The sequence below is a fragment of the Vidua macroura genome, chromosome 3 (assembly GCF_024509145.1).
Source record: "Vidua macroura isolate BioBank_ID:100142 chromosome 3, ASM2450914v1, whole genome shotgun sequence".
Lineage (NCBI taxonomy): Eukaryota > Metazoa > Chordata > Aves > Passeriformes > Viduidae > Vidua > Vidua macroura.
This window is the reverse complement of record NC_071573.1, coordinates 60,897,534-60,919,683: the sequence shown is the minus strand read 5'-3', so window position 1 is coordinate 60,919,683 and position 22,150 is coordinate 60,897,534. Positions and strand designations below refer to the sequence as shown.

At 36.0% G+C, this 22,150-nt stretch overlaps 1 protein-coding gene across 4 annotated transcripts in view; it reads left to right on the top strand.

Moving 5' to 3' along the window:
- The window catches only part of L3MBTL3 (L3MBTL histone methyl-lysine binding protein 3), a 77,121-nt gene that overhangs the window by 44,868 nt on the left and 10,103 nt on the right, over positions 1–22,150 (top strand). For all 4 annotated transcript variants that reach the window (XM_053974322.1, XM_053974320.1, XM_053974323.1 and 1 more), the window contains exons 12-18: positions 595–671; positions 2,096–2,181; positions 4,308–4,418; positions 6,053–6,167; positions 9,354–9,456; positions 16,931–17,077; positions 18,458–18,622. In XM_053974322.1, the coding sequence (XP_053830297.1) occupies positions 595–671; positions 2,096–2,181; positions 4,308–4,418; positions 6,053–6,167; positions 9,354–9,456; positions 16,931–17,077; positions 18,458–18,622 (804 nt within the window). The remainder of the gene's footprint in view (positions 1–594; positions 672–2,095; positions 2,182–4,307; positions 4,419–6,052; positions 6,168–9,353; positions 9,457–16,930; positions 17,078–18,457; positions 18,623–22,150) is intronic.

The window sequence follows — 22,150 nt, the reverse complement described above, 5'->3', positions numbered from 1 at the left end:
TGTTTGTTTGGTTTGGGTTTTTTTTTCAGAGTTTCTCCCAGACTGACTTTCCTTATGTGGTGCTGGGTTACAGTAACATGTTTATAGCTCTGTTTAAGCCATTCAGGATCCAGTTCTGAATTTTTGCTTGCTATTGGTATTGCATTGCAGTTATGCATGATTTTCTCCTCTGCTTCCAGGTGCAACCTAGACCATTAATCAAGATCTTTAAGTTTTTGGTTTCAAATTTTGGTCTTGGCATTGCAAGACTCCATCTTTGATGGAGATTATGGTGTTCTTGCAACTAGCCAAGAATCTCTGGTTGGGAATTTTTCAGATCCAGCATCATAGCTTCTCAAAAGAGATCTACCACTAATTTAAAGGACTTGATTTTCTTGATCTTTCAGCAGAATTGTAAATAAGGCCTTATGCTTGTATAGGTGGTAAAAGTCTGTGTTAGATGTGTTTGTGTCTTCAGGTTATGTTTGCAGTTTAAGTTGAAGGTGTTGTGGGTTGTTAGGAATTTAAGTCTCTCTTGTAGGTCTTGGTTTGTAAGCATAATAGGATGTCTGAAGTGCTGCATTTTCAGGCCCTTTTTTTCTCCCCTTCCTCCAGGTGTGAGGCAGCTAGCCCACATATTCATCCTGTTGGATGGTGTAAAGAACATAAAAGAACTCTCATCACCCCACCAGGTTTGTAAATTGTTACATGTCTGAAAGATTTAAGGTGGCTATAGTCAACTAGCATCGTTAAAATTTACAATATGGTTTCTGGTACCTCTCCTGAATTTTTTTTCTTTCTGTAATCAGGAATTGATATTTGCAGAGCTGTAATTTTTTTTTACAGGACTTAATATATTGAAAATAGAAGTATAATAGATGTTTGGCATTAAGTATGCAAATATATACTGATTTAGTAAAGAGATATCTACTCATAAGATATCCCTTGAAATCTGAACAAGTTTGTAATTTTGGCTGAATGGCTGACAAGTACTGCAAGACTCACATTCTGAAAATGCTGATAAAACAAATTCCAGATGTGTGAGATCATTGCATAAGAGAAATATCTTAATGTGGACTGAGTGTGCAAGGTAATGGATTCATGAAAAAATTGTATTAACATGATTAAAGAATCAAACTTGTAAGGAGCCTTTGAAATTAAGGAAAATGCTATGAGAGAGATGATAAAGAAGGAAGGAAGTGTATTCATTATTGTGAAACTTGAGATGTTTTTCAGGACTGTTGTGTATGGCTGGATGACCTAAATGCCCTGTTGCAGAAACTGGCATCTGGGGTCTGCGAACATGGACAGTTTTAATTGGTTAAAACCGACTTAGACAAAAATTCTAATAGCCAGCAATCTTGAAAAGTCGTAAGCAGTCTGTCTGCCAGGAAGTTAATTGCAGCCTATCACTCAGTGAATCCCTTGTAAAATAAATTAGAATTGGTTTTGTTCTCTTCTAGCTTATGAATACTAACATTTAAACTTCAAGTTAAACTTCTGGTGCAGAGTAAAGTTGAAGGACAGGCACTGCCTTTTGTTTAACAGCCAAGTTGTCTTTGTGTTTCTTCCCTAGAATGTTTATAAACATGGCATTTTCTGAGAAAGGCAACATCTTCTTTGATGATGTTTGATGAATAATCTGTAGATTATTCATAAATGTCCAGGCTATTTTGTTAGAAACTTAGTAAAAAATTGCTCACTAAAAGACTAACAAGTAGTCAGATGTGCTCAGCTGTGGTACAAAGCTATCACTGATTAGATTGTTTACCAGTGAATGACTGTTCATTACTTGAAATCATTTCCTCAGTTAAGTGGACAGATTTTTCCAGTCCACATTATTTATATTGCAGAGGGAATCACAGAATATCCTCATATCCAAAGCAATTGTGTACAGTAGTTACTCAATAGTGTGTATGAGAGGATTGTTGACTCTTTTAACCTGTATGGTGAATTTATCAGACAATTTAGAAGAGCCTTTCTTGCAATTATTTTATAAGTCCAATGTATAAATCAAAACAGTATTGTTAAAGTGCTAGGCACACTGTAAATTAGACATTAACTTCATTTTTTTGCACTGCTGTGTTTAATTTTGCTCATGTTTCTTATGTGCCAGATTATCCACATGCTAAGCATTTTTCTTGGGAGAAGTATTTGGAAGAAACCAGTTCATTACCTGCACCTGCAAGGGCTTTTAAAGTGGTGAGAAAATGCTTAAATTTCTTTCATGCTTTTAAGTTCATGTAATAAATTTGTTTAAGAAGATAATACATATATGGTGTTCCTATGCTTCCAGATGTATCCAATTAATTAGTTGCATATAGGTGGTTTATTTTTATGCAAGTTTGCAGTTTAGTGTTAGAAATTAGATTATTATAAATAACTATTAATGTATTATTTTAATTATTATAAATGGGATTAAATGCTACAAATGTATTACTAATGAGTGTAATTTGCTATGGAAAATTACTGCCTACTTATTACAAATAATGAGATAGGTACTGAGTAATGATAACATATTTTGAAGATTTGTATTTCTGTACATTTTATATGGTGCAATAGATACAGTGTAAAAATGAATGTAAGAGATTAGTCTTCTTGTCCATCTAGTCAATTGTCTTGGGCTTGTTTTCAGTGCCCTTTAGCAGACTTTTTCTTCTGCAAACTTGCAGCTAGGGCATGTGGGCAGCATCCATAGGCAGCTCCCCAGCTTAACTATGGTGCTTGTGAGCAGCATCTTTTTCTTTTATCTTTGTACTTGCTAGTTTCTTTCAGTGATCATCTTTTTGAGCTCTTAAGATTTCAGTGATGGTCACTACTGCAAAAAGGAATCACATAATGGCTTGAGCTGGAAGGGACCTTAAATATCATCTGGTTCCAATCCCCCTGCCATGGACAGGGACACCTTCCACTAGACCAGGTTGCTCAGAGCTCCATCCAGCCTGGCCTGGAACACTTCAAGGGGTTGGACATCCACATTTCTAGGCAACCTCTTCAAGTGCCCCATCATCCTCACACTAAAGTATTATTTCCTAATATCTAATCTAAACCTACTCTCTTTTAGTTTGAAATAATTTCCTCTTGTCCTGTCACTACATGCCCTTGTACAAAGGCCCCTCTCCATCTTGTAGGCTCCCTTCAGGTACTGGAAGGCTGTAATTTGATCACCCTAAACCGTCTCTTTTCTAGGCTGGAAAAACCCAATTCTCTCAGGCTTTCCTCACAGGAGAGGTGCTCCATCCCTCTGTCCATCTTGGATTGCTGTTGGGAGCCAGCATTGGGTGGCCAGTATCTCCCAGCCCTTCTCTCACAGCACACTGAAGCATGTTTGCCTCAGTTTTTCTTACTAGAGACACTAATTCTCAACTTCGCTAAGAGCTGGATTAACAAAAGGCAAAATGTGGTGTTTATAGCAGTTCCTGGGGTCAGTAGATTACCAGAGGTTATTCATGACCTGCAGTTTGTCACCCCATGGTGTGTCTGTCTTAGTAAGGTTTCTCAATCTTACATTCTCAGCACAAATACCCTGAGCTAGGATTAGGAAGTTATTTGGTTATATCTGAGATAGTAACACTGTTTTGTATTGTATTATGGGAGAAAATTGAGTTCTTAAGCTGCAGCTGAAGGAAAAACACCAACTCTGCAAAGTCCTAGAGTGACAGATACATTATTTTCACTGAAACTAGAATAAACCTCATAACTTGTCTTGTGAATATGTTCCTTTAAAATGGAAATAATTTTGCTTTATTTTTCATAACTACAGATGGCAAACACAAAATCTGATACTCCTACCAAAGACACTAATTTTATCAAAATAGTATTACAAACCCAGGCATTTGGTCCTGTTTGTTACTGTTATGCTGTGAATTAGTTATGTTTTCAGTAGGAGACTGAAAAAGGGTTTGATTCATGAAACAAAAATACATACCAGAAAACACAAATATGTCTCCTGTAGACAATTTCATAGACATTTCAGGCAGCTGGTATGTAATGCTTTATTAAATGCTGTAATGAAACTGTTGGCCAAAACCTCTAGGAAAACTTTTCTAGAGAATTTAGGAAAAAAAAACCTGATTCAAACCAAATATACCCATTTACATACTTGGATGGCTTAATCCAGTCCACTCCAGGAATCCCAAAGTGGTTACTTTGTTTCACTATATTGACAACACTAGTTTGAATTATGTTTTTATACTTGAATTTCTAGTAGAGGGAGGGCAGATTTGAAAAAATAAAGGTGTAAAGTTTTTGATGGATTATATATATTTTATAGCTGCATCAGATTTTGAGGTTTTGTTGTTTCACATAGTATTGTTGTTCTTTTCTAGAAACCTTCTCATGGCTTTCAGAAAAATATGAAACTTGAAGTGGTTGACAAGAGAAATCCAGTATTTATCAGAGTAGCAACCATTGTAGATACTGATGACTATAGAATAAAAGTAAGTTTCTCTGTCTTATTGTACTATCCTACTTAAATGAATGATGAGGGCTTTGTAAAACTAAAATCCTGTAGTTGTAAAATTAACCATAGAAAGAAATTAGTGGTATTGCTCTGTCCTGCTAAGCTTTTGCTCTTGCATTTCACTGATTGATATATGTATAATTCCTTTGGAATGGGTTGCTTTATTGTCCTCTTAGATAGTTGTGCTGAGGTGGGTAGTTAGAGAGCAGAGTTGAATATATTGGAAAATTGCTTCAGGAATAGTTGATAGGAGACAATTGTCTATTCTATCAAGAAATGTGATTATTTAATATCAAGTGTCAGAGGGCTGCTTTGATATTTGTATTAGGGACCGTAAAATATTTGGTTTAGGTTAATTGAATTCATCTCTATAAGTTCCTAAGGGGAAAAGAGAGATATATGTGAGATATGAAAGAGCCCTGATCTTTTGTCCTTTCTCAGTGATTTCTGCAATTCTGAAGTTTCTGTTAATTATGGGCTTTGTATTGGATTAAGCTAAGTTAAGGTATTTTTAATGTGTTTTGCAGAAGTTGTGTACTTGAATTAATTTCATTGTACGAAACCAGCTTCCACTCTGAAGGCCTTAAGTGTTAGAAGGGCTAACATATACCAGATACCCAATTGAAAATGAAGGATGTGTATGTTTGCAGTTTGTACAGATTTACTAGGCGTACCTGTTATTTCAAGTAGGAGATGCTGATGTTTCATTTTGAATCATCTGAATTAACTGCTGGTAGGAAGTCATCAGAACTAGTATCTTCACACCTACACATTTTGTACTTCAAGTCGGACATGCAAAATAAAAAAAAAAAAAGGAAACAAAAAAAAGTCCATCCCAAAATAAAGAAAAATCCCACTCCCCAGTCTAATGTCTTAAATGACAGGATTTGTAACTTCTAAGGCAGTAATTTGACTGTAGTGTCTGTTGAAAGAGCTTGGTTTGTGTGTGTCTGTGTGTACGTGCATCCACACCTAGGTGTGTGAGAGATCAGAGGAATTTACTGGTACAGAGGTCATGCAAGATTTGAAGATATTTGGCTTTCATGTGAAAAAATGTGTGCATAACCCATATGGTGCTATCCTGCGAAGTCACATGATTCATTTTCTCTTCAGTTTCAACTCTTAATCTTGTATAGCCTGATTTTAGAAAAACTCTTGCTTATATGATGGGGGGATTGTTTGTCTTTTATAGATAAATTCCATTTTTTGTAGTCCTTTGCTTTACTGCTCTGCTCTTCCTAAATCCAGTTCAAACAAGAGATTTAAAAACATTTGGATTTTTGTGTGTTTTTTGAGAGATGAAAAAGGCAGAAATTCATGCTTCAATTTAAGTATTAATGTGAGAACTAATGTGAGAACTGCATTATTTCTGGGATTTGAGCCTGACAACACAGTAAACAACCATTTGACATATGGTTGTTTACTGTTTATTTTAGTGAGAGTATGCCTGAGTCCAGAATGTGAAGTACATGTATTTTCTGTGTAACTTAAATAGTTCTCTGAAGGTGACTTCTCTACTGGACATGTCATTTCTAAAGACTACTCAGGTAAACTGATTTTATGGAGAATTTTCCTGATCTAAAATGCACTATTCTCCTTTTTGTATTTTAGGTTCATTTTGATGGCTGGGATAGTATTTATGATTATTGGACTGATGTTGACAGCCCTGATATCCATCCTGCAGGCTGGTGTACAAAAACTGGACACCCTCTTCAGCCCCCACTTAGTAAGGGAAACCACACTGTAATGTAATGATGGTAAAAGGCATGTGTGCTGTGCTATCATTTTTCCCTGGCAGTGCCATTCAAAGAAAAGAAGCCACTAGGATATGCAAAATAATTGCAAATGTGACATTAAGTGCAAAATCAACAGTCAGTAATTAATCACTTTTTAGTAGGTGGCTTTATTGACCCTTACTGCAATGGAAATACAAGAACCACAGTGAAAACCATAAAGTGATGTAAAAGATCTGCTGTGTAAAATCCTGGCCCTCTCAAAGCCAGCACTGAAACTGCTGTGGCACTCAGTAGGGGTGTAGGGTATCACTCTTAAGATCCTTTGTTCACATCTCTCTTGATGGTTACTCTGTTTTTTGGCTCAAAGGAGTCCAGAGTGCACTGAGAAGGCACTGCTTTCAAATGCTGTGGCAAATCCTCAAAAACAATGAACTTCCTTTTCTTCTTCAGCTGAGCAAAGAGGGATTAATTGTGCCCACTTTGAAAATAAATCTAACAGAAGCATGGTACCAGTAATAACACTGGATTTACCAGCTTGTCCTCTCTGGGGATTTTGTTTTACTTGTTGAAGAAGTGGGAGAGGTTGCAGGGAGAAGAGACTTTTTGGTAAATATATCCCTGCCTAGTCCACTGTGTTTCTGGATAATGACAGTGAGATCACTTTAGCCAAACTTTGAACAGATGAGTTTTTAAGTGAGTGCTCTTCTCTGAGACTGGGTTATGTAGTGACTTTGAGGTATGGTTTGCACAAGTGCTGAGTATTCACAGCTGTAACGAGGTCAGAAACAACTGTGCTTGGAAAATAAGAAATGCTGAGCAATGCCAAGTACTCAGGAAAAAAATTAATGTAAAATAACTGAGATAAGTCACACACAGTGTGAATGTGTTACCTGAAAAATCACAATACCTCAATTCAATGTCTCTAAATGCCAAGAAGAAATTATTCCCTATCTAGGGTGTGATCAGAGTATATTCATTAGTTTTCTGAGCACTCCAGCAGTACAGTGATGACTGCCTGTTAGGAAGTTAATCATTCTGCCTTCAGAATCTGAATAGAGTGCCATAAGTGCCAAAGCACAAAGTGAATAATGAGGAGAAGACAGGATGCTGCATGTCTGCTTCTTAATCTGAGATGTGCTGTCCTGTGGGCTGAATGAGCAGCCCAGTGGGATAAGTAGTCTGTGACCACATAAATAAAAATTGTATCATATGGCAGAAGAGCCGAATAAGGTTACAACATTTCTATTATGTAAGATTGATTTATAAATAAAAATCTTAGCCTAGGTGGGAGTATAAAATATGTAAATTCTTTTTTTTTTTTGAGACATTAAAAGAAACAAGGTACAGGTGCCCAGCACATGTAACATGTCATCTCCTCTAGCTGGTGGCTTAGGAGGTACTGCTCATCCCTTTTAGGATGTGACTGGCAGAAGTAAATTTCTGTTAAGCTACAAAAATTAAGATGGATGATATGACAGGAGAGGAAGTTGACCATCCATTAAATAGGAAAAAAGTAACAATCTACACAAATACTTATAAAATAGAATGATTACTGAATAAAATATTAATCCAACAATATGACTTCGTTTTATTACCATGTCGAATATTTTTAAAATGTTAATATTGTTTCCAGGTAAGTTAAAAGGCATTTCCAGACTTCTGGAGGGGTTTCACGAGGAAGGAAAAAAATATTTTGCAAGACAGTTTCTGTCTCAGTCTGTATGATAGGACTTTCAACGTTGAGGTCCAGATCCCTGCCTTTCACGTTGGCAGCTTTGTGTGAATGCTGTGCAATGTTACCAATATTAGTCTATAGCAGTTCCCAGTATTCATATATTCATACTGTTTTCAGATGTAATTAAGTCATCATGAAGGATTATGACCTTTCTGATAGCAGTTAGGGAATTAAGAGCCAAGTATTGGTGTTGATTTTAACATTGTTTCACAGTGATGCAAACAGCAGCTTCTCACGTAAACATGGACAACTAGTTGTAGCTCTTTTAAATTACATTTTTAAAGAGTTCAAAATTTTTAAGTGAAGAGAGAATAGTTATAGGGAGTTATTTTTTTGAAAATCAGAACGTCAGTGAAGCAAGACTTCTCTTTACAGAAACATCCCTATTCAAATAACTCCTCCTCTGAATCAACTTGCTACATTATAAGCATGATTTCTGTATAAAGGTAGAGAAGGAAAAAATTCCCTGTTCTCTCACCAATTACAGTCATTAAAGGCTATAGAAGTCTTTGGACTTCAGTGTAGATAGTTTTGTAATTTTTGCATGGCTGGAACACTTGGTAAAAAAGCTTTTAGACTGCTCTAATGATACATAATAATTCTATCTTTCATTATCCATCTGCGAGCAAGAATCTTTCATCTGGAAAAAATATTTAAATAGACCTTTTCATGTCTGCATTGTTATCTGTAGGGGAAGATACAAGTTCATGTGATGTTCAGGAAGAACTGGTTACTAGAGGGGGACAGTGCATTCCTGCAGAGACACAGCAGGTGTTCCCAGTGTTATGTACTGGAGCATGGCTGTCTCTCACTTGCTGTGAAACTGTGGGTTATGTATTATGTTCGTTTGGGCCTCAAATCTCCTTTGGCATGCATCCTTTAATGTCTCTGCAGGCATCATTGTTACAGGTTGATGAAAATCAAGTAGACACATAAATTCAGAGACGTGAAAAAGTCAAAAATCTCCTGATGGCTTGTTCTTTTTAGTAGTATTTTCAGCTTTTGTTTTCACATTTTTTTTACTGGAAAACTTCAGCTAAAAAAATGTGTAAGGACAGTACACATTACAAACACATCCCTCTCTTTAGGAACAGGGATAGGATAACTTAATTTTTCTGTGCTCTTATAAAACAACCAGGTTTCAACTAAATGTAGATAGTAGAAGAGAAATTTGATGTCATGCATCTCCTCCGAGATTTATGTTCTTTATATAAATGTAGTTCTGTTGTAGAGATGTATTTGCACAGAATAAAATTATTTCTCTAGTGGATTACGTTGTTTAAATCTCCATCATGCTTTTACAGAATGTATTATTAAAGTATTTCTGTTTACTTATTTCTTCATGCTTGCTACAATGCGCTGGTATTCGTGCATATTTATATAGCTTTTAAATATTAGATAATTTTCTTAAGTCTCATTTGTAATTTCACCTGGCATGCAGGTCCCTTGGAACTGGTTGAAGCTTTAGAGCATGGAGGGTGTCCCACAGCAGGATGTAAGGGAGTTGGACACATCAAAAGAGCAAGACATATCGGCCATCATAGGTATGTTTTGTGAAATTGATTTTATTCTTTCAATTGAGGGATGTGTGCAGATGGTTCTTCTAAATTGTTGTTCATAAGAAAACAGATCCAAGCTGGAAAAAAAAATAGGAAATCTTGTAAACCTAAATATGCAGTTATTTCAGTTGCCATGGTGAGCATGCTGAAATAAACATTAGCAATCTGTAACTTCATTTCACCAGGGTGTGCTGAGATAAGATTTGCTGTACATTACTTTTTTGTCACAATTGGTAGATTCAGTTACTCTATATTTTTTTCCTTTGAGGATTCCTTGGCTTGCTGTCCAGTTTCCAGAATGTTACAGACAGATATGTATAAAGCAATAACTTTTGAACCTTTTGAAATATGAGGCCACTGATTTTATTATGGCTTGGGTGTTCTTGTTCTGCTTGGTTGGTAAGGGTAAGGATTTGCTTGTTGGCTTGGAGCAACACTAGAAAGGAAATTCCAATTGACGTATTCCCGAATGACAACTTGCTGCTTCTATTTAGTGTTTCTATAGATGCTTTGTTGGACATCTATCTGAAGTATAATACAGAAATATGGATATCCCATCCTAGAGAGTAGTTGATATTAGCACAGGAGAATGGAATGGAGGGGACAGAGAGACAACGACTGAGTAAATGGGAAACATTTCCCAAGTTGAAATTTTATTATTTTAAAAATATTTACAGTGTGGGGTGAATCCAGGCTGTTTCAGTAAGGGATGTACAAATAATATAGTATGTTAAATTGAGAATGAAGAACCATAAATATCATCCTGTTACTGTTTAGCAAATTAGAGCTTCCAAAAGTTGCAATTTTTCCATTACACAGTCACAGGATTCTCAGATGTCATATCCCTTTGTTCTTCCTCCTCTCTGATGTGGTTAGTGGATGTTTTTTTGGTTATTTATCTATACATTTTTGAAAGTATCTTTTCGAACTGCCTTGATCCAAGAGCGAGCTCTGCAATCTTTTCACATTTTTGATGAGAGAATTATGTCCCATTGACTCAAATTATGCTACAAGGTTTTGCTGGTGTATCACCATGTGTTAAGGTCCTGAGTAATCCCTATCAAAGATACCTGGCCAGCAAAACTCACTGTATTACTACATTTTGATATGCAAAAGGCATCTTCTGCTGCAAGTTCTTCCCTGTCTGCAGCAGAAGCATTGTTTGTGCTGTTAGGAGCAGAAGAGCTCCTGATGCTAGGACAGGCTTTATCCCCAGGAAGGGACATAGCTAGGATAGCTCCAGTGACAAAACTTGTTGCAGTATGAACTGAGATGGAGACACAGTATGCCACACCACTGTCTTTCAGACTATTCTCACCCTATTCTGGTTGTCTTTTTCTGTCTGTTATTTTTCTTTTGGGTTTTTTTTTTTCCTCCCAGTTTTTCTACCTTCCCTTTTGTACTTTCCCTTTATTTCACTCAGCAAGCAGGATAACTCCTTAAACAGTCAAGTCTGTCTGTAACTGTATTGTAACCTTCTGCATTAGTCCTTAGCATTAGTCCACTGCAAATGTGAACTAAACTAGATTTGCCTAAAAAGCTTCCTGACTGCTTATCTGAAACCCATTTGATTTCACATTCTAGTAGACTTGAGTCTTGTATGATTTATTATTGCATTTTGTCTGGGAGGCAATAAATTCCAATTCCTTATCAAGTGCTATCTCAATTACTTAGAATCAGGTGGACATACCATCGGTTTCAGCCCAAAGTTGAAACTTAAGAAAAATAAAGAAAGTAATTTTTTCTGAAAAGTTTTTCATTTATGATCTCTCTAAATAAACATTGGCAATAAAAGTTATAATGTTTTAGATGGAAAGGATGAGTAAGAGCTATATGTCTATTTACTTTGTGTAGCCTTTGCTTTTATAGCTACCTTTTCCATGCTATTTAAAGGTCGTTATACTTACTCATCCTGAATATTGAGAAAAGAAACAAACTCATGGCATTTCATTGTGCTTCTTTTTTTACTGTAGTCTGAGCAATCCAATTATTTGCACATTAACTGATAGTTCTAGGGTATAAAAATATAACCAAGGAGATTTTGTTGAACATAAGACAGATATTTGCTGTTTCATAGCAAATATATTTTACCAGTAAGTATCTTATTCACTAGCTATTGATTTGCCCTCTGTGATGATATTCTAGGTTTGTTCTTGAGTAAACAAGAACAAAACTAGAATATTTTCCACATTTTTCTGTGGAAAATATTGAGATTTGTTCTCTTCTGGAGCCTAAAGACTTGAGGGTCCAGAAATTCTAACATTGTACCACTACTTTTTTCCTGAACTAACCGAGAGATTTTGAAATTTGTACAATTTTCTACATCAGGTAGCATTCCCATAGCTCTTTTACCTTGGCAACCTTGAAGTGTATTTAACCATGCTTATCTTGCTTTTTGTGATGAGGTGCAATGCATAAATGCCTGTGTGCAGAAAAGATGATAATTTAAAATGCTAAGTAGTTCTGAAATAATTTTGAGAGCTTGTTCCTTAGGAATCAGATGAAAGCCTTGGTGGTTAATTATATAGCAGTGCTAAAGCCTTTACTTTTTGGAAAAGTTGATGTTACTAAGGACTTGGTATCTACCAACAGTTGATCTAGGGTTATGTGTGGCACAGCTGAAACAGCCTGTTGTACAGGTTGTCAGCATTGTGCAGATCACCTGCATATTTATGACTGTGAATTGTATACCCTGATGTTTAATGCATGCAATAATTCTCAAGTTCAAGCAGGAGTGCAAAGAGGTCAGTTGTAAGTAGTTCATTAGAGTTTTGAGTCAATTCTTCATGAGTAAAGATTTTTGCCGGAAACTTCAAACTTCCCATGCGTTATGTGTAAGTTGAAGCGAACTGAAGTGCTGTGGTAGAGGCTGTGTTGTAAGAGAACACATGTTACATAAACATGGGAACCTCAGCTCAGCAGGAGGTCACATCTTTTTTTTCAGTGGTTTTTGATGCCAGTCTCAAGGTCATTGGTACCAGCCAAATCCGTTCTAAAGCACTCTTGATTTCTTGGTTCACATTTAGACTGTTGAATCAGCTTTCTCCTGAAAAATGAATGCTTTGATGATAAACATGGACTATAATTTCTGAAAGGGAATAGTTAATATTGATTGTTTTGAGACTAGTTAAAAAATGTTTTCATAAATTCTGAAGTAAAGAGATCACTTCACAAAATCCATCAGCAAAATAACAGCTGCTCTAGATAGTCTACTCCATCCATTAGTCCAGTCTGGAGCTCTCATACAACTTCATCTGTTGGCAGTGCTCAGCAGTAACTTGCACCTGAAAGGCACTGAGGAGCTGGTGTTGGTGACATTTCCAACCAGTACAGCTGAACCAGGAGACCTGTCTGTGGCTTGATACAAAATAAAAGGTTTGCAAAATATTCCAAGTGTTCATAAAGACTAATAATCTAGATTTAAAAGTACTTCATATGCAAATTCTTAGACCTAACAGAGTGCTGCCTTACTCTTCTTTAGTTTAAGAGAGAATCCTGGCCTATGTTCCCTTCTGATATTAGGTGTAGCTGAGAGTATTCTGTCTGGATTCTGTGCTTCAGAAAATTTGCATACTGCTATGAGATAGGAGCATCTTCAAATGTCTGGAGAAGACTAAGGTCCATGCCTATCAGCAGGCCAGTTTTATCCTCCTACCCTTGAACTTTACAGAAAAGAGATAGGTACGTAACTGCACCTAGAGATAGATCTTGAGTGTGATAGAAGACCAGTTGCAAATAAGCACAGATGGGATATGCTACTCAACATTTCTTTTCCATCAGAGAGTTCTAGAAAGGGCTAGAAATGTAAAACCTCTGTTGACTTGAAAATCTCAGGCCTGTAATCAGAATGGTGCATTGCCTTTTTCTCTCTTCATCTTTCATGATTCAGTAAAAACAGAAACTTATTTTAATGCTCAGTTTTTACTCACCATATGCAGGACTCTGGAAACAGTGGCTCCCTTTCCTTGGAAAACTGTGTCATGGACACACTGCCAGCCAATCTGCTGCCATTTCAGATGCCCTGCAGACAGCTAATTATTGTGCTGTGCTGATCCTTCAGCATTTGGAGATGGCTGATTACTCTCGTGTGCAGGGTGTGTGTGTGTGTGCCAGGTGGCATTAATGTGAATGTTGGTTTACTGAGGCAGCTCCAATGATAATTAAGATCTTCGTGTTGGACTGGTTCCAAAGCTGTGGGGCAGTGCTGGGGGCTGTACAGTCCTGTCAGAAGAATAGCAGAGGTCTCACATTGAGTACCTACTGCTTTTGCTTCCTGCCATTTTTCCTCTGCCTCTGGCAGACCTTGGAACCTTCAAGCCAAGGACATCTGATCATTTTGGAAACTCACTTCTGAACTTGTGCTGTTTTCAAAATGATGTGCTAAAGCAAAATGTAAGCTGGAGCAGAAATCCAGGTTTAAGGTGACAGAAGAGTTAAAAATCCTTATTTAATATTAAATAACCCAACCACCAAGACTTCTGAGCCCTTGAGATGAGTTGTGTTAAAAACTTACAGTCCTATATAAATTCTATTATGTAGTAATAACAAGATTATTTTTTTTTATTCTTTGTAGTAGACAAGTTAAAGTGAACTGAAGGCTGGAGGTATTGAGATTCAGGAGGATTTACTGATTGATCCAAAGCCATACAAAGGTTCATTCGTGCTGTGTTTTGTTGTAACCAAGCTAACAGTGGAAACCACATGGGTTCTTTTTGTTGCCTCAAGGAACAGTAACATCAAAAGACTATCAAGGAGTTTTTTAAAAACTGTACAGCAACTTGAATGATTAATTACAGAGAAAAAGTCATCTGAATCTAGTGTTCCAAAGCATTGTTAATATTACAACTATTGTTGACTGAAAATGTCATTCAACTTCAGTTTTTCCAGAAAATACTCAAGGGAAAGGTAGTATATAAGCAGGCAAGTTATAATAAAGGACTGAATTTTTAGGCTTTTTCTTAGGGTATTTTGTTTGGGTTTTTTTTTTAATTTAAAACCTTTTAGTGGTGTTGGTAAACAGAAAACCTGCTGGAGTCTGACAATTATATTGTCAGATTTCATTGGGAGTGTAAGGCTTGCTTAATAATACACAACTGAAGTTAAATACCACATGAGTAGTGTTTAGTGTTTCCTTGGGGCAGCCCTTTAACTTCTCAGAAACATTGCTCAAAACACCTCTGTGAGCCTAGGAAGCTGAAAGAAAATTACATGCTTTGCCCTATAGCAGTGGCAGAACTGAGATTAACCAATATATTAATGAATTTCTGAAAACTGTATTTCATCACAGTGGTATGTGTTTGTCACAGCAAGAACTTAAATCATGCTACCATTGGTGCCTTAAAACCTTTTTCTGAGCAGAAGCCTGTATCTTTTATCTTGTATTTCTTTTGAAAGGGAAAAAAAGACATCATTGTGATAGATGCACCAGCTAAGTCATCTGGCAGAGGCTAGTCCTAAGACAGACAAAACCAGTAGGTTGAGAATAAATGTAAGTAGACATATATAAATAGATTTAAAATAAAATGCCCCATTCTGCTTAAGAGAAAGAAATAAAAGGTGAATGTTCCAAGTTAATTGCTATTTGTATATTTTGTTCCATGACTCTAAAAAATTTCATTAACGAAAGCATACCATACTTCAAGTTTAGTGTTTTATAGCCAATTGGGTGGCTGGAATCTAATCTGATTTGGATGTGTAAACAAAAAGCTCTTCAGAAGAAGACAAAAAGATGACTTGTGTGATTCATTGGATCACCTGGGGATATGGCAACATATCCCTTTATAGCACTGTACAGACTGTTATGGAACAACATCTGCTTGGAGTAGCCTTAACAGGGATCTCATCTTCATTAGAAAAATAATATTAAGAAATGAAAAAGTTGATACTGTCTTGTTTTCAAATGAGCCAACTGAAGAAATCAAACATACTGTCGATATCCTATCTTCAACCCCAGCAAGGGCTGACTGACTTGGACTTAAGGAATTTTCTCCTTTTATGCAAGTGCTGATAGAAATGTAAATTTCCACCAACTTTTTGTTTATCTTGGCAACATCAAAATTAGATTACCAATATTGGTCCAACCCCATTATAGGAGCTGTTACATACTCATTCTGAGCCCAGAGCTTTGTTGATAAGGGAAGAGAGGAGTGTACAGCATATTTTAAATTAAAAGGCCTTTTTCTTTTTTAATACTGTGCCTTTTAGAAAGAAAGCTGTAGTGAAAGCTGTTTTTCTATTAATTTTTGAAATTGGGAGGTGGCAGGGCATATGGCTGTCAAGGTAGAGTTGTTCATATTAGACAGTTCTCTTTGGAAATCATGCATGTAACTATCAGTGAAACAAATGAAACATTGCAGTGATTTATGCAAAGATGGGTAGTTACAGTAGCTTCTTTCTTGAAAAGAAAATAAGCAAAATTGTAGAACATGGGGTTTTTACCTTTTAGAATTATGGAAGTCATTGTAACAATACAGGTGAGTAGGAAAGCATAATTTCAAAATATAGTTAATGTCATAGCTCATGAGCCACAAATGGAGCGTCATATTTATTACAGTCTGTCCTGTATCTTAGATAGTTTTGAAAACTTGAGTGTGATGTTATTCACTATTGTAACATGTACATACTATTCAGAGTGTAGGATATTATCATTGATGTGTTGAATATGTGGTCTGGCTGACTAATCAGTTGAACACTGCAGAGCATTCTACTAAAGAAAACTCCTAGTTCAGCCCCATGTGTTTTGGTTTGTGTTGCTGTTTTTCCCTTTCCTGCTTCTTGTGCAAACACAGGTTTTCTAACTTTGGTACAACTTCCTCATTTCTTAGAGAAGTATTTACAAGTCATTGTGTAAATGTTCATTGTCAAATAATTTCCCTAGGAGGAGTGCAGGGAAACAGGGAGTGTTGAATGTTAAGAAAGACTGTAAAAATATCACAGTCTCTTAATGGAGTATTACAAAATGGCATTTGCAAAGATGGGACACTCACTGCAGTAAGGGGTTGTGCACTATTCCTCATGTTTACCCTTGAAATGCAGCTTTTGTGTAGACATTACATAATAGAAATATCCTCCGTCACTTAAATAAATAACCATGGTAATATGACTTTATTTGAAGAGACATGGGTATAGTCAAAGGCATCCTGTGTTGTATGTATAAATACCATTAAAATTATGAGGGAGCATGCTAAACATTTATCAAGCAATTTTCCACAGTGAATGTTTTAACAGAAATAAATACAATTTGTATTACACAAGTTGCTATCAAAAGGAAATGCGAAGTTGAGTTTTTTCATTTGATGGATTTATTAACATTTTTAAGGTACGACTACTTACTACATTTTTAAAAAATCTTCTTTATATTAAGTTATTGCATCTACTTCCAGGAAATTCCAGTGTCATTTTGTTTGAAATCAGTAAAGTGTCTGAGAATAAGGAGTAATTGTTCTTCTTCAACTTCTAGTGCAGTCAGCTGTCCATATTCAGAGATGAACTTGAACAAAGAGAGCCTCTTACCTGACCGATTGAGTGGGGAGATGCCTGCAGCCAGTCCTATCCCCAGAAACAGAAAAGTGGAAACAAATGAAAGATCCACCTCTCCTGTAATCAAGTAATTATGATTGAAGCGATGTCCGTGACTAACAGCAGTATTTTATTTCTGTGTTCTCCAATGCGATTTATAACTGTGCAATGACTGAGTGGTTTCAGAAAGGCCTGAATATTTACATTTTCATTTACAGGGAAGAAAAATAATTTTTTTCGGTGCTTATCAAAAAAGGCATGGAGCTGTCAAAGACTGAGACTGACTTTACTGTCTATAGTTTAACAAGAGTTTGGTTTCATCTTTGATGTAACTAGTGGTTAATTGGAATTTAAAATTGAATGTTGACCAGTTGGTTTCACTTTAGAAAATTATTTCTTTGTGTTCCTTTTGTTTGCTGCAGTGGCACTATTGATGTGACTGTAAATTAATGTAGCTCTTTGAAGAACAACCACTATTCTGTCATTGCAGTGGGAGTGGGGAATCAAATTACTGGGACTGAGTTTTGCAAAAATAATGGTGAAGTCTGGAAGCTTTTAAACAGGAGCACTGGGAAAAAACAAAGGAGTGCGATACCAAGATGATTATTTTCAGAAGATTACTTTATCTCAGAAATTGTGGATACTGATTCCTATGCTTATTTTGGGCTATAGGGGGAAATAGAGAATTTGAGACGGAAAGGAAAGGAAGAGAGGCTTTCCCTTCTTTTCAAGGGTTACATTAATGTAAATGTGAAAATGTGAATGATGTGAAATGTGAAAATGTGAGGATTTCCAGTTCCCACTGTAATGACCACATATTTTCAATAGATGGTATTTCAAATTGCCTTCTCAGAGACAATTTCAGCTTCATGCTTTAAAACCCAAAATGTTCCACTGTCTAAGGGTTCTGCCTGATTTGATTGTTTTGTATAAATGTAGGGATTTAGAAATCTGAAGTGACTTAATTACTCCCTGGCAGGTAGCCTGCTTACCACTACAGTGAATCCACTAGCACTTTGAGCAAAGTCCTCAGTGGCAGAGACTGTGTCAAGTGCTATTTTTTTCATTGTCCCAGTTAAAGGGCTGCATAGAACATTTTAAAGGCTGCACAGTGATATGTTATGGGAGAGAAGGGATAGGAGGAAAATAATACCTCAAAGTGTTCTTGTGTAAAAAATATTTGAAGTGGATAACTTATTATCACAAGTAATATTAGACAAATTCTGTTTCTGTTGAACTACCTAATCATTTTACCATTGACTTAATGGAGAAGAGAGTTCTTTATTTTGATTTCTGAAAATGCCAGGTATACAGTTTTTTTAGTGGTAAGTAAAAAAACTTCTCTGTATTTCTTAACCAAAAAAACACCTTGAATGTTTTCAGTTTACATTTTGTGCAAGAGAAAGTAAATTAAACAACAGTTTTACTGCTTCCACGTCTAAACATTTTGTTAATTTGTTTTAAACAGTGACAGAAAATGCCCCAGCCCTGGTCATGTAGGTATGAAATCTTCACCTCACAATCGACCATCAGGGAAAACTGTACCAGAAACAACCAAGCTGGAAGATGCAGAAAATAAATCTCCTTGCAAGAAGCCCCTGTTATGCAATGTGAAAGAAAAGAAGGCACCTGGGTAACTCTCAGTTCTTTTCAAAGTATTGAGTGTTTGGAGTCAGTTCAAAATGCAACTTACCAAGCAAAGCAGTCCGGTGATTTGTGTGTGGAATTCTTAGAAGCCATGGGGAAGGAGATGGAAGCTCTTCAGCTCTCTTTATCTTAGAAATAGAGGGGAAGGGAATATTACAAGTTATATAAGAAATAAGAAATACATGTCAGAGGAGAGGAAAAATACAATACAATTATTGGAAATTGAGATTCTTCTTCCTAGGTTTGTGTCCAAATTATGATTATATATATACAATTATGTACAAACATGGAAAAATTAAAAGCAATTCTTTAACTTTCAGCATCTGGCATGCATTTTTGACAGAAAATGACATGAGAACTTTTTTTTTACCATAAATATTATTTTCCAGTGCAAGTTTGGAAAGTATCTTTGAAACTAAAAATACACAAATCAGTGTTTTCATGGAGAGATGTGAGGCAATAGGATTCCCTACATTTTTAATTACTTACAGTACCACTACATTATTTTATTGAGTATTTTCAAACAGAAATAGATGACACCCTGGAAGTAAGGTGTCATTTGTTACATATTTACATGAGCTACATTATTTTGTGTTCATTATATATGAACTGTGTAGGCAATAATAGTGTCTGTCTTGAGAGACAGACAGGAGAGTTGGTATTTTATGGTAAATAGCCCACAGTAAAGCTGATGATTGAAATGGAACTATTTTGGTGGACTTTGATGATCTTTACTGGGTCCCTTCCAACTAAGGATAATAAATAGCATTCACTAGTCATACTCCAGTGAATTTAAACAGCAAAAAAAAAAAAAAAACAAAACAGCTGCAAGTGCAATTTTGAAAGAAGCTGTGTTAAAAAATAGTTGTAATTCATCATTTTAATAATACTTACAGTAAATTCACTTTTTTTTTTAGAAAAATACTTTGGCTTTACAAACTATCTCTTAAGATTAATTGAAGAAAAAATTTTTCGTCTTTTATATTTTTAGAGGATGTTACCTTCAGAAGACTTAAGATAACCAATACTTGTGCTATCTGTTCACTGTGTTGAGTCAGTTTCATTAAGAGAATAAGTCTTGTGCCAGCTTTGAAATACCCAGAGACTTTGCAGCTTGTATTTCAACTATTTGAATACACTGATGACTGGCTGCATTTTATCATCTGGATTTCCTCATTCATTATGTATCCAGCAAAGTCATGGAGGACTTTCAGTTGAATAATCTCCCTTTGAAAAAGGCATGAAAAATAATGTTCACAACATTAGGTATATATGAACTGCTGGGGTTATAAAATATTGAGCATCTGCTTATTGCAATACCCAGTGGATCTTTTTAGATGTGTATTCAAAGTACGCATGCATAATTGAAGACATAGATACACACACTTGTGCGGTCTTTAGTTGCTGAGCTCATAGTGTGGATTTAATTATGTTTGACTTCAGTTCAGTTGTGTATACCTTTGTATTCAAAGGTAATCTTTTGTTTCATGGAAGTCTTTCATTGAGGAACCAACCACAAATCATCCCAAACATGAGTTTTATTTTGTCATGTTAAATCTAAGTGGTACTCAGCTAATCTCTGGTTCCACTTACTCCTTTTCTTTTTTCTCTCTCTCTATTTTTTTTTGCCTCTCTATGCATCAAACAAGTATACTAGAAAATTTTGGTGTGCAAAAATATAATTATCTTCATAAATACTGCAGTGTTTCCCTCTGGAATGTTCCTGAGATTAAAAGTCATGATAAAAATTACATGCCTACAGCATATTCAATTTTAAAATATCTTCAGAGGAGCAAAAGAATTTCACTGTAATAAAAATTCTATACTGGAAATCGTTACAGTGAGGGAAGCTGAACACTCAGACTTGGGAATCAAATTATACTGGCTCTTAAAAAAATTCTATTTGTCTTCCAGCCTCTTACTCAAAACTTTCAATTCATGATACGGTCATATTTAACTAATGAGGTCAAATTTCTGTATGTATGCTGCTATGAAAATTGCCCTCAAGAAAATAGGGAGGTACTTGTTTCCTCACAGGATTTGGTGATCTCTCTTCCTTAACTGAATTACAGCTGTCATTTCCTTTGCCTTTGGGATTAATTGCACTATTTATTTTAGCATGTTACTTTAGATAGTTTTCTGTGTTTGTGGAGTTTGGAAAATAAGTTTTAAATGACTAAATCTTTCTGAGGAAGATACTGTGGAGAAGTCCTTTGTGGCACAAGAAGTTGTGCCTGCTGTATGCATTTCACTGGTTGTTATACTATTATTATTTTTGTCCTGTCATACTAAAAAGGCTGGATTTCCTGATCTGCAGTGTTCATTTTGCACCATTAGTAGTGTGATAATTACTTTTCTGTTGAAGTCAGTGAACCTGAAGCTCCTACTTGATTTAGTCACAAATGTTTTCTTGTTGTAATATATAAGTGGTATTCAACAGTATAAATGTAAACAGTGGAATTAAATAGGTCTGTTTCTTCTATGGATTTGTGTTTCAAGGTTAGCTAATCTTGATGCCTAACGAAGTGTTAGGTGTGCATCTGCTTTTCATCTGTGATTTTGACATTTGTTAAGGTCTTCTTTTTGACTCCTTCTGTGGTAGATAGTAAAGCATCAGTTCATATACTAGTGGGATTTCTTGTAGTCTTGACTCTAAGAATCATTCTGTCTGGTGCCTGTTTTTAGAAAATGCTCATTATGTACTTAGTATCTCCAAGTGCTCTGAGTATCTATGATGGCTTAGTAAGAATTGGCCAAAGTGTTCTGAAATTCTTAAAAAGCAGAAGTAAGTAGACACATAATGTCATCAAATTCATATGACTTCACATTTGTAAGAAACCAGGAAGTACCAGGAAATACATCTGGAAATACCTTCTGAAGGCAGAGTTTGAAGAGGAGCTTCCCAAGGGCTGACTTTAAGACGGGAATGTACACACCCCACACATCCCCACCTTGAGAAATTCCCTTATTTCCACATCTCTTGCCCAGTTTTTCTTGATAGGAGGAAGACATTCCCTCTCTGCAAATTTTTGGGCTGGCAAAGCTTAGGGAGCAGCTGGATAAGAAGTAATGCAAAAGCAGATGCAAAGGAATATAGATATTTTCGGTGACATTTTCGGGATCATTAGCAGCTGCACAACAGGGTGTCAGTAACTGTACTGACAAGGAGTTGATGCCCTGTAGAGATGAATGTTGGGCAGAGGAAAAGGAGTAAGTGTTATTTCAGACAGCTCCTGCAAAATGGCCTGCATAACCAGCCAGGCTTTGTAGGACATGCAGCTATAAATGTGGCTTTCACTCTTCCCACCTTATGATATGCACACATCCACTGCCTCCGTTTGTGTATTTTTCAGTTTCAGTTATTAAGTCAAGTGTGTTGGTATGGTTTACATAATCTTAGTTTACACTATTCTTGAGCCTTCTTTGCAAAGTTCATGTCAGTAGTCATGCCATTCTGTGTAAGTCAGAAATAAGATCCTCTCTTTCTTTATTTTATAATGATACAGCATCCTTT